Here is a 12,993-nt window from a genome sequence, read left to right on the forward strand (position 1 = left end):
ATTCGATTAAAATTATTCCAGCTTCATTATGACAACATGACAGTTATTTCCTGTGAAATAGCCAGTTCCGTAGTTTTCATGATCTCTCGTGGAAGTGGTTTAAGCCAAGACTAGTATTATCTTTTAATAAAGTGGGTTTTTAGGAAGACATACCTAACAATGATGACTTTTTAAAATCTAGATAAAAGAATATGAAAAGCTTGATAATGAGGAAGATCGCCTTTGTAGAAGTCGACAAATTTATGATACCTATATCATGAGGGAGTTGCTGTCTTGTTCGCATGTAAGTATCTCTTTTTGTTCTGTTACTTCAGTGTGGATATCTCTGAGGCTGCCTTCAGTGTTCCCAGGGTGAAAGTAAAACTGGAGGAGATGTTTAAAAATTAAATGGTACCCACATTTTGCCATTTGCTTCCTGATAATACTTATACAATATCCATTGCTCCATATACTCAATATATTTCCAAAAAACAGGTACTTTCACTGCAAAAATTGATTAAATAAAATAGTGAATCAGAGCAATGGAAGAAAGGCTAGTTGCAATTGTAGACTTTCTCAAGAAAATTAAGCTTTATTGCTTTTAATCTAGTTATACTTTTACATTTAGGTTAATCAGAAATTGATAACTGTAAGTCTTAAGTGGTTTCTTTGAATCAATAAGGAAGGTTGTAATTATTGTATTGTGTTCATTAATTGTTAAATAATGGTTGAATTTTTTTTTCTTGTGTATCAGATAAACAGTTCGATTTGGTCGTTAGAATAAACTAAGTTCCTAGGAAATTATTCCACCAGGAGTGAGTTGAAAAATTAGTAATAAAAGTTGGCCATGTAACTTCTCTACATTAAGACTGTTTTCCAAAGGAGTGGCCTAACAGTCCTGGTCTGCTGTATCAGGTACAGTAGTGAGCAGCCAGCCACAAGTGGCTGCTTAAATTAATTAAAATCAAATGGGATTAACAGTTCAGTTCCCGACTTCCTCGTGAGCACCATTTCAAGTGCTCAGTAGCCGCCTGTGGCTCAGTGGCTCCTGTGTTGGACAGCCCAGGTACGCAACGTATCCCTTGTCACAGAAAGCTCGATTGGTCAGCACTGGCCACAGTAATGATGTGTGTTGGTGCTTCTGTAGCCACTGTGTCGTTTACAATTCCTAACTGGCATTGGAGTAACGGGGGTGGCTAAAGAGTGTAATTGTGATACTGTTCATGGGACCCACCTGCCTCGGAGCAGAGAGAGTTGCTGAGCTGGAGCTAAGCCTTGGTGCTCTGTGTCTTGGCTGGAGAATAGTGGGAACTTCGAAAGTGCCGGATGTTCACTGGGAAAGACTGTCAACTTAATTTTCATGTCATTTAGCAATTTAGGGGTTTTTCTTTGTTTTTTTTTTTTTTTTTTTAAAGCAATGTGATACAGTTTCTAAGTCTTTCTTATGGTGCATTATTGAAGAAGACTTCATTTGAAGTTTTGGGGGAGGATAGAGTTTGTAATTATCGTCAGTGTAGTAATTTTCATTCTTTTAGAACCAGTTCCCCTCTGCTGTGGTCCCAGCAGGACTTCTCCTTAACCCAGAGCCTTTGACGGCGCCCCGGCTTAGTTTTGTAATCTTGGCATCTCATTCTTAGGCGTGTTTTCAGACATTCACTTTTTTCTTATATAGAAATTTTAATTTTGTAGATATTTTACAGTTTTAGGATCCTGTTATCAGCTAATCAAGGAATGTTTTCGGTTAATAAGGTGATGATAAGATTCTTTATTCTTTTTTAAAATCACAGCACCCTTGCATTCTTGGGGGATTAGGTATCAGTCCAGCTGCCTCCTCACCCATCATTCTTCCCAATGTGGGGTCTGAGAATCCTGGAAGCTCAGAGGATCAAGCATCTGTTCCGATGGCCCACAAACATCCAACAGATTTTCTTTTGAAAGAATGCATGCTAACATAATGTACTTTTCTATGTTTCTAGGTTATTGTTTAATTGTTGTGTTAAATTTATGTTGTGATACTGTGTACCATAAAGGTTTGTTATGTTTTATAATTGTTGAAAAAATACTGTTCTTGATTTTTAAAAGCCATTCTCAAAGCAAGCTGTAGAACATGTCCAAAATCATCTATCCAAGAAACAAGTGACATCAGCTCTTTTTCAGGTAAGAGCAAAGTATTTCAAAATAAATATATCTAATTTGCTTAACAGTTGAACTTGGTGTGACATTTCCTTTCCATGTGTGCTGGTACTAGGGGACTTGATATATAAGACCGTTTTTATCTCGAGATTTATCTGGAACAGTTGAAGTTTAATATTGCTTGTCTTCTCATTGCAATGTCGTCGGCAGCCGTCCGTCTCGAGAGACGATGGTGTAGCTTCTTAAGAGTCTATCTGCACCGCCGAGAATGGCTGTGCAGTCCAACTCGGGAGTGACACGGTATCTGTCTCCTCCCGTGTTGAATCGACATCTTACGATGATGCTGGAGTGTCCTCTCCAGTGAAGCTGAAGCTACAGAGCCTGGGCAGGGTGATATGGAGGGTCTGCTGTTGCCCATGCAGCAGACCCTCATTGCAATGTACTCTTATACCAACATCTGTCATAAATTCTTTCCTGAAAAAGGTCAGTAGAGCTTTCTAGTAACATTCTTTTCAATAAATCAGTGAAGATATCAGAAGGAAAAGCCCTTGCCCATTTGCCAGTGTGGAGCAGGGACTATACAAGGTTTATTTGGTAGTGGGAGGGGCATTGCTCCTTGCCATGATGATCTGCCAGGTGACATCGATTCATTTTTAAGAATAAGGAGCGAATGTTTGAATGACCTTGGCATTATGTCTGAGGAACTGGATTTCACCTTGGCTCCTCACATCTGGAACACGGCAAACACAGTCCAATAGATTTAAATGACGAAACTTGGAAACCCAGTCCACAACTACTGGGCCTGTGTACTTTCTGCTCCTTAGATGTATCGGGTTTTCTTCCTCCTGTGTGTTTTCTGTAGAGGTGGGAGCTTGTAGGGCATTGTCAAATTTTCAGTTGGATAATGTACTTTTTTACATTGCAGTGAATTATAAGAAATATGAAAGAATGCCATTAAGTAATGTAATGATTTTGATAAATGAAAAGAATTGACTTATCCTTTTTTGGATTATTTAGTCATTTACAGCTTTGCAGTGGTGCCTTTTGACAGGATTGATTTGCTTATGCAAAATGAATTTGATTATTGTACAGAGAGCACGCAGACTTGGCTCTTAGGGTGTGTGGAGACGGGAACAAATTGAGTGTTAACCTTTCGCCCACAATAATCGTCTTAAGCTTGCCTTGTCTTCAGCTGTAGGACCTTTCTGTACAGTCCGGTTGGTTATAAGCTTGGGCTCTGAAATCAGGGACCTGGGCCGAGGAACCTGCCAGGCCACTCACTGCACCTTTCCTGTCCCCAGTGTTCACCGGTGTGAGTGGCGATGACGGTGGGCTCTCCTTTGGGGGTCGGGGGGGATTGAGGGGAGTCCTGTGGGTTCCGTGAGCAAGGTACACCTGAGTTGCTCTGCACTGGGCCTGCTGTCCCGGTGCTCCATCAGTGTTAGCTGTTACCAATTTTTTTGCATTCAAAAGGTGCGATGTGAATATCTGAGTTTTGTTGTCCCCGTGATATTTTCGTGTCAGAACTTCAGTTTTCCACTGATCTTGACTTTGTTCCCAGACAGGGTTATAGTCAATTGCCTTCCGCATCGCTAACTTATTTATACCTCACTGTCCCTGGATTCTACAGCTCTGTTGTTAGCTTTTCTCGTAGCACAGATAGCATTAAAAAAGAGTTCCAGCTGAGATACAAAGACCACCAGACTTCTTGTCCTGCCTTCAAGGAACATCTGTTTAGAAGCTACCTCTTCAGACTGTCTTTCAAAAACACTACTGATTTATTCATAAAAATATATATACAAAAATAATAATGTGGTAAAAGAGGTAGTAGGTGTATGGTTTCAGGTCTTGTGTTTGAGTCTTGAAGTCATCGTGAGTGGATTTTTGTATGTGGTGTGGGCTAAGGACACAATTTCACCCTGTAGTGGGCATCCAGTCTTCCTAACTCCATTTACTGAAGAGGCTGTCCTTTTCCCACTGTGCGTCCTGGGCTCCTTGTCAAAGGCCAGCTGACCGTGGACGTGTGGATTTATTTCTAGATTCTGTTCTGTTCCATTGATCTATGATGTCAGTTCTTTATGCCAGCACCAATCTATTTTGATTACTGTAGTTTTCAGATATATTTTGAAATCAGGAAGTGTGATGCATGAGTTGAAATTTCTTATCAAGGGGATGAAGGAAGTGAAACAAACGCTCTGAAAGTAAATATAAAACACTTTTTATTAACGTCTTTTGGTTTGCAAAATTGACTTCAGAAGTAAATAATTGCGTGGGCACATTCGGTGACATCGGCTGGAAGGGGTCCTGGCCTTAAAATATGCCTTAAATATCCCAGGCCCTGTGCTTGGCCCTCGGCATTCTTAGTCTTACTGAATTCTCATGATTGCATTGAGGTTAGAGATGACCGTCCCATTTTACAGGTGAAAGGAACTGCCAATCGGGGAGGTGGAGCGCGCGGGAGCCCACGTTGAACTCTGGCTCTCACACTGCTCACCTGGTATGCTGTGTGGTTTCTTCTGTTGCAGAGTGACAATGTGGCATATTATATTTAGTCTTCAGAGTTTCTAGCAACCTTTGTCTTTTATTTTATTAGCAGAAAGTATGGGATGTTTGATAAAATATGAAAAAATAGTAATAGTTTTTAGAAATGGGAAATCTGTGATATACAAATGAAGCCTTCCCATAGATCTTTGAGCGCTTAATCCGTTTGATCTTTCGATGTCTTTTGAACCTCTTGAGACTTGGGGCCCTCAGCCTTCTACACCTGGAGGACTTAGGTGAGATCAATACTGTATGTCAGCATAGAATCATAAGATTTCAGCTGGAAAGAGCTTCAGAGGTAGTTCAGTGTTCCCTCTCTCCTGGAGGGGACAGAGTCCAGGTGGCTTTAGTGACCAGTCCCAGTGCCTTGCCTGGTGCAGGACAGTCCTGAGTGGGGCCAAGGCTGGCTTAGCCCGGGGGCTCCTTTCCGCTGCAGGAAGCAAGGCTCCCAGAAGGGCCGTGGTGGTCTGGCTGCCTGCGTTTGGTTACTCTGGCTTCTGCAGGCTTCCTGGTCTGATCACTTGCCCTGGACGGTTTCTGTTCTGGTGCCCTTTTGTGTTTTGCAAGTTTTCAGAACAATCTATGAAGACAGAAAATCACTAGCTCTGCATCATTCAGTGAGTGCAGGGCAGCAAGATATTTGCCAAAAACATGTAATTGGCTCTCTGCTGAACTGTGAAATGCTGGCGTTTGATATTTTTATAGTTCTTGATTTAAGTTTCTCACATGGAAAATACAAGTCAGGCCGTTTATTTGGTGATACATGAAGTGGCATGAAATGGAAGCAGAGTGTCCTCCGTAAGGAAAGAGCGCGGCACAGGGGAGCCAGGGGCCCTTGCCTGGTCGCGGTTTAGCCATGAACTTGCTCGCAGACCTGAGGAATGTGTCTGCTCACAGCCATGTGCAAAACGAGGATTCAGATGAACTTCCCCTCATCCCTCCCTCACCCCCTGTGGTTACCTTTAGCTCTGTGACTCCAAGAGGTAGGAAATCAATTAAAAAAAGAGCCAATTAAAAAAATTTTACTCCATGGTTCCTTAGCTTGTGGTCTTTAAAACTCAATAATAATAATACTGATAATTTATAATGAGCATAATTAATAGTAGTTATATAATTAGTAGTAATTTACACGATATGCCACCTAACTTACAGGGCCCAGTATAAAATAAAAAGGACCCCTTGTTCAGAAATTATTACGAATTTCGGATGGTGACAGCGAGACACTAAACCGAGCACTGTGTACCTCCAAGCGTGAGCCTTGTGGACCTGCGCAGGCCACGCCCCCGCTGAGCCAGCCCTGGTCACTTCAGAAGTGTCTGTGACTTGTAGTGAGCTGTGCTGGGCAGTATGGTTATCATGGCAACAGGACAGACCTGTCCTTGCCTTCCTGGAATGTGCCCATGAGTGGTGTGGATAACTATTAAATAACTAATCATGATAACAGATCCGTGAGTGAAACTCAGACAGGTGCCGAGAAGGACAAGTACAAGACACTGTGGGAGGAACACGTGACTCGGAACCTCACCTTGATGGGATCTCATCCGTTAGTTTTGAACTTGAATACGTTTCTACTTATGCAGTGTGGAACTTACTTTCTTTCCTTTCCAGCCATACATAGAAGAAATTTGTGAAAGTCTTCGAGGCAACATTTTTCAAAAATTTATGGAAAGGTATGAAATTGTATATATATATATAAAATCTTTTTTATTGAGATGCATTTGACATATGACATTATATTACAATATTAGTATATATATAAAATCTTGCACTGGGTAGGTGTACCTCATTTAACCCAGTAAATGCTGCCCTTAAAATATGTGTAAATTTATTCATCACCAAGTACTTACTGACCACGTGTAGCGTGCCAGGCTTTTTGTTAGCCTATTTCCTTGACACGTCCCAGTATAATTTTGAATTGCATAGCTTAACATCCCTTTGACTTTTAGTTGTTCAGCTTCCAAACGGTCTAAAATTTAAATCAGCTAGGGAACCTCAATATTAAAAGTACCTCATTGGGACACCTTTACTAATGCAAGCAGAGCTCTGTAATTTCTCTAATTCATTTGTTTGGCCTCTGAAATCATTCCCCCCCCCCCCACCCCGCAGCGGGGCAAGCCTGTGTGCTTGACTGTAGTAGAATTTGAAGGGCATAGGCAGAAGTATCTCTGTGATCATATATATCATTAACATACCAGCTGAATATTTCCCTTTGGGTTGCTCAGGCTATAGAATAGCACGTCGGTCGTACAAATTCTGGAGCAGTTCAGTGCCAAGTATAAAAGCACTCAGTGGGCCTGCTTGCAGACCCCTCGCCGTCAGTTCTGTGTTTGGAGTGTTTGTCTGTGACGACGCCCTTTTTACAACCAGATCTGCATTCGCCCTGACTGCGCTCTTCTCCTACGCCCGCTGCGTGCTAGACCCTTGGCAGGGGGACGGTGTCTCCTTGCTGGAGCTGCCTGCAGCTGGGCCCTCATTGCCCTTTAAGAACAAATGCTGCTTCATTACAGTTTTTTTTTCCTCCACATGTTCAAGTGATTTAGAGAAAAACAAACTTGTGTTGTGGTTCTACTAGAGTTCAAGAGATAATTTTATCCTGGAGCGCGTCTGTACTTTGGGAAACTAATACGCATACAAATGACTACACTCTTCTGAGTGGGAGCAGAAACTTGGCCCAAAAGCAGCAGAATCAAACTCAGGGCGCTGGGCTGCTGGCTTGGGGCTGACTCCGTGGTGCAGGTTCTCAGATCTGACCTTTCCCAAGTCTAGGTCAACCCAGCTTTTATGTGACCTTTGGGGGCCAGGGAAGGGGTGGCGGTGACAATTTGGGGAAGGGGTTCAGCCTGCATGGTTATTTTCTCCTACTGAGTGAGCCAGTCACTCTGACAGTCACAGGAGATACAGCGAAGCAATTTTATAGAAATGGATTATTTAAAAAGTCAGTTCATTTGTATACCTTTTGGGGTGCTTTTTATGTTAATATATTCTCAAATTAGTAAAAAAACAAAAAAGAAAACAAAAAACCCCATCATCAGGCCAAGCGTTTCGAGCTCAGGTTTTGAAAAGCAGAGACATTCCCTAGATGGAGGCTTGGAGGCTTTTGCCAACCTGAGCAGCGGCCCTGCAGGGCTGCATATAGAGGGGAAGTCTGCCGCGGGCGGGCGAGGACTCCTCTCTCCGCCTCCTCCCAACACCCAGCAGGGACCCAGGGCCTCCGTCCCGGCCAGCAGGGTGGAATCCGTGGGCAGGCGTTCCCTCTGGAGGAGGCTTGTGGGCCGTGTTCAGGCCGTGGACTGCCATTGCTCAGCTGTCTAATGCCAAGGCCAGGGCCGGGGCTGGGGTCGAATCCGCTGACTCTTCCCCAGGCTTGCTCTCCTCTGGGCCGGCTGGCCGGCGGGGCACTTCCCTCTCCCTGGCTGCTCACCCTCCCAGCTAGTTTGCTGGTTTGTAGAGCTAGCACCTCCCCCTGCTGCCAGCTGGGAGCCCAGTGTGAGGAGAGAGGATGAGTTAGCCCAACAGACCATGTGAATCTCACAGAAACAGTCCGAGATTTATAAATACAGAGTATACTCAGTGCGGTTTTGCCTTTTGCTCTCACCATACTTAAAAAACGACAACTCTGAAATCTCAAAATATAATTTTATTTTGCCAACCTCACAGAGATGCTAGGAGGATCAATGAAACACTCATTAAAAGTCATAGATTCATTGGAAAAAGGTACTATGTAATTACAAAGAGTTCTTCTGCTTTTGACTTTCAGTTTGATTATTAGCCTCAAAAGTAATTTTAAGAGATTCTTCGAACGCATATTAGATGAAGTCCCTAGGAAACTGGGATGCTTGGACACCTCAGGGCATTTTATTATAATGCTGATAACACCTATAACTGGTGCTTCATAAGAATGTTAATTAAAAAGTAGTCAGAGTAATGTATTTATTAAATAGATATATTCCTTACATTATGGGTGAGAAAGCACTTGCCACGCAGTCGAGTCTGTTGAGAGAGCAGCGGGCACATCACTGCTGTGGGACTGCGGCGTCTTCTGATTCTAGTCCGGGGGACCCTCTCCTTCACTCCTTGTTTCTTTGAGAGGCAGTACTTGGTCTGGGCTCAAGTTCTCTTCTACCTGTTCACCCTGTGTGACCTTGGGCAAGCCTTGGTCTCGGCTCTGAAATGGGAATCAACAGTACCTGCCCATAGAGCTGTTGGGTTGAGTAAATGAGCCTTTAGAGCCTGGCACATGGGAGTGTTGGCTACTCTTATAATTCTTTGTAAATGTTATTATTTTTTTTTGTCATGTAGGGCTGCCCTGCCCAGGACGGCAGCCGTGGGTAGCTGCTGAGCACTTGAAATGTGACTGGTCTAACATGGCCTAAGTGCAAATGCACACCAGGTTTCAGAGACTTCACAGAAGAACTAGAATGTAGAATTTCTCATTAATGACTTTATATTAATTACAGGTTGAAATAGGTTTTGATATATTGGGGTTAAATCAAATATATCATTACAATTACATATGTGGCCTGTGTTGTCCTTCCGTCAAACAGTGCTGATGAAGATAAAGATATCCCTGTAGCATAATGACAGGTAAAGAAAAAAATATGATGCCTTTCATTGAATCATAAAATAGAGCCCAAAGGTGAATGCCTTGTGAACAAATGTGTAAGAAAGCTTACTGTATTTGAGAAGGACAGCAAGTGGTATGATTTGGTCTCTAAATCCAGTTCATGTGATAATTAACTTTTCAGTAATTATTTATGTTCTTTTTCAGTGACAAGTTCACTAGATTTTGTCAGTGGAAAAACATAGAACTAAATATCCATGTGAGTATCATCTTTTCCTTTCTTTCTTTCTTAAAATAAAAACTCCCTCTGGCTGAGCCTCGTGAGAAAATACTTGGTTCTGGCCCGTTCCCCAGGGTGACGGCGGCCTGGGCAGATGTGCTCACGGCTGTACATACGAATCGTCCTCCCGTCCCCCGCTGTAAACAAGCTGAATTTTAATTCTCTGCTTTCCTATCCCTGCAGGAATGTGTTTATTGATTTAAGAAAGGCTATTTTCGGCAGTAATTGACCCTTTAACAGAAATAGTAGAGGAAATAGTAGTCTACGTAGCAGAGTTCCCCTATGCCCTTGTCTGTTGCCGTCCTGATAGAGTTCCTTTTCTTTTCCTTATTAGTAGGTATAACGGCGTAACAAAAACGAAGACATCTTTTTTTAGACCGAAGTTTCATCTTCTTGTTGTTGTTTTGAGAATGCTAAAAGCAGTGCTTGACCCCTGGCCGCTGCCCAGCATGCTTCCCTGGCCTGACGTCTTGTTGCAGCATCAGTCATTCCAGGACGCAGGCTTTCTTCGCTTTGCTTCTACAACGTCCGTTCCTGTGTGCGGCCTCTCCTGCCCTCTCCCTCCTGCTCTCCCTCCACGCAGGCTTGCGGTTGGGAAGAGTAAATTATCCACTGCATTCATTTTTTTTTTTTTTTTTTGGCGTTTTCTACTTGAATGGTCCTGTTAGAAGAGGGGTTGGTTTTCGTTTATCTATTTTTTATCCTCCCCTTTCCATCCCATTTCCTGGCGAGAGGCAATAACACTCATTTTTAAACATCCCGTCTGTCTGCCGTGGACCTTCCTCCTGCTCGTGCCTGGCGTCCTCATGCCCCTTGTCCCCTGCAGCTTCAAACGGGAAGCCTGTGAGCCGGTGCCCCCACCCAGACGCAGGCGTGATGTTTTAGGGCGTGTTTAGGAGAGCCCTCAGGAGGCTGCCCCTTCCTTTGCCAGGGCGCGTGAACCAGCAGGCGCTTGCTGTTACCCAGCGGCCTTTTTCCATGACCGAAGGCTTGTGCATCTGCCTTTGCGCCGCCTAGTGCTGCGAAAGCTCCGCTGGCTGGGGAAAGGATGGCGCGCATGAATAGGGCCTCTTTATGTGCTTTGCTCACACTTAGGCTGGCTTCAGGCTCACATGCCCAGCACGAGTCCTCTCCCTTCACTGATGTTATCGATAAAAAAAAAATCACATGGCCAGCATCTGTTGGGTTTTCTGATCATGCGGCTCGCGGCGAGGGAAGCACAGATGCCCTTGCCGGGGACTTCTTTTTCTACCGCGTCCCTTCCCGGAGGTGCCGAGCTGTCCCCAGACTTCAGGCTGCAGAGTGGCCGAGGTTGCTTTTCCTTTTGACTAGAAATTTCACAATCGCTTGTCTTCAAGGGCTGTGTCTTGTCATCTAAGATTTATGAGACTGGAAAAGCCATCTAATGTGGCTCCCACTCTGTTATCTTCCCATGTGCCTCCGTTTGCACATCCTGGGGCTGGAGCCGGGGAAGGTTGTGGAGAGTCTGGCCGCCATGTGCAGCTCCTCGCTGTGTCAGGGGTCCGTCGGGGAAACAGCAGATCCCGCCATCAGAGCTGCCGTTTCAGTAACTTGTATATGTTTTGCAGGAAAAAAAAAAATCTTTACAACATAACTTTCATGCAATTGCATGTTTCCATTTTATATTTTGAATTCTCAGTTGACCATGAATGATTTCAGCGTACATAGGATCATTGGACGGGGAGGCTTTGGTGAAGTGTATGGTTGCAGGAAAGCAGACACTGGAAAAATGTAAGTGTTTGATGTTTGTACTTTTGGGGGGACTATTAACCGTTTGAGTGCCAACGTCGCTGTGAGTGACGCTGACAAATTTTCCCAAAAGTGCCAGAGTCGCTCCCAGTGACACTGTTTTCGATGGCTATAAATGTAAATAACAATGAAATATTTCGTATTTTATGTGTTCTCTTTTTTTGTACCTCAGGTTATATATTGATATAATTTTTTCTCACGTTTATCCAAATTTCAAATTATGCCTGGCACTCTAAGGGTTAAGAGGATTTCATGCTTGCATCCAGAGAAAATCCCTGCAGAGATTTTTGAAAGCCTACGCAAGATCTCACTTCCGAAGTTACATACCTCAGAACGAAATAGACATTCTCTTCTGATTAATGACCCACCCATGACTTAGCATATGCAGTGTGGGGTGGCGTGGCCTTCCAGGGGACGTGGCTTCCATGGATGAGTGGCTGGGTGCTGATGGGGAAGGCACATGCCCTGCTGCAGGGGTCCCGATCATGGGGCTCCATCGCTCACCTCAGCCACTTGTGTCATGGGTTCCAAGTGAGGCTGTTAAGGGCACGTGAGCCGGGTCTGAGGACCTTGTAGAAAGTGAACGGTGGCGTTCTGAAGTGGGTGGAAAATTTCTGTTAATACAGAAGCAGTTTAAGTGAACATGTTTCTGAAGGCAAAAGAGAATGGAAAAGTATGATTTGTTAGACCCAGAGCTACAAGTTGGAATAAGTGACAGGCACTTCAGAATGGTGGGCAAGGTGGAATCGTCTGTGACACTGGGTTATAAAGTCATTGAGTCGTGTGAGAAGGAGTAGCTGAGTCACCTGATTCAGGGCCTTCCTGCCCCGCGCGGCCCCAGCATCCCCTGCAGGGTTGCGGCTCAGCCTCTGCCTGAGTCTGTCTTGGTCCAACAGTTGCCATGTTTTTTATAATGTGGGGGCTGGAATTTACCTTCACTAATTCGTGCCCGTTGCTCTTCTTCCTGCTCTGGGACCCTGTGCAGGGTGAACCCAACACCTGGCACCCAGGTGTCTGATGTCTGGCGTTGTCCTGGGATAGGGTAGCGTAGGGACCCAGAGTGTGGGCCCCTGGCTTCACACGGCTAGGTCAGGTTCACTTCTGCACTTCCTTTCTGGCTGAGGCAAAGTCTGTGTCTTTATCAACTGTCCTAGTTTGTAAAATAGGGATAAAGAAAGTGCCTGCCTTTTTGTGAGAACTAAATGTGATAAAACATTATAAAACCAGAGTCCTGTTATGAAAACATTCTTCCCCTTTCTGAACTCACCCTAGTGGGCTGTTTGATCCTAAATTATATACTTTACTTGTCGCTTATTACATGTCACTAAACTTATTAGTTTTACTTCATCACTGCAGCTTGTTGAGACGTTTAGAATAGCCAGTCTGTTGCATGATGTGGTAGAAGTGAATAGTATCACTTTGTCTCTTGATACCCATTTGGTGTTTACCTGACTATCAAAGACTACGACATGTGGCAGACTGTCTTTCAGCTTAGGTTTGTCTGATGCTTTCCCCACGGTAGACTGGGGCGATGGCCTTTTGGAAGGAAGACCCCGGGGCTGAAATGCTATTCTCATCACATCACATCAGAGCTACCTGTTATCTGAGGGACTTAGCAGTGTTGACACTGACCTTGATCTCTTGGCTGAGGTCGTGTTTGTCAAACTTCTCTCCTGTGAGGTTGCTTGCCCCCTTCTTTCTGCTGTGCTCTTTGGAAGGAAGTCACTCT

At 44.1% G+C, this 12,993-nt stretch overlaps 1 protein-coding gene across 3 annotated transcripts in view; it reads left to right on the forward strand.

The window, feature by feature from the left end:
* Positions 1 to 12,993, forward strand: part of GRK3 (G protein-coupled receptor kinase 3) — a 103,438-nt gene that overhangs the window by 55,478 nt on the left and 34,967 nt on the right. For all 3 annotated transcript variants that reach the window (XM_090257684.1, XM_090257685.1, XM_090257686.1), the window contains 5 exons: positions 182 to 283; positions 2,062 to 2,136; positions 6,262 to 6,323; positions 9,422 to 9,473; positions 11,155 to 11,246. In XM_090257684.1, the coding sequence (XP_090113810.1) occupies positions 182 to 283; positions 2,062 to 2,136; positions 6,262 to 6,323; positions 9,422 to 9,473; positions 11,155 to 11,246 (383 nt within the window). The remainder of the gene's footprint in view (positions 1 to 181; positions 284 to 2,061; positions 2,137 to 6,261; positions 6,324 to 9,421; positions 9,474 to 11,154; positions 11,247 to 12,993) is intronic.

Source organism: Furipterus horrens, unplaced genomic scaffold (genome assembly GCF_987537825.1).
Source record: "Furipterus horrens unplaced genomic scaffold, mFurHor1.1.pri manual_scaffold_11, whole genome shotgun sequence".
Classification (NCBI taxonomy): Eukaryota; Metazoa; Chordata; class Mammalia; order Chiroptera; family Furipteridae; genus Furipterus; species Furipterus horrens.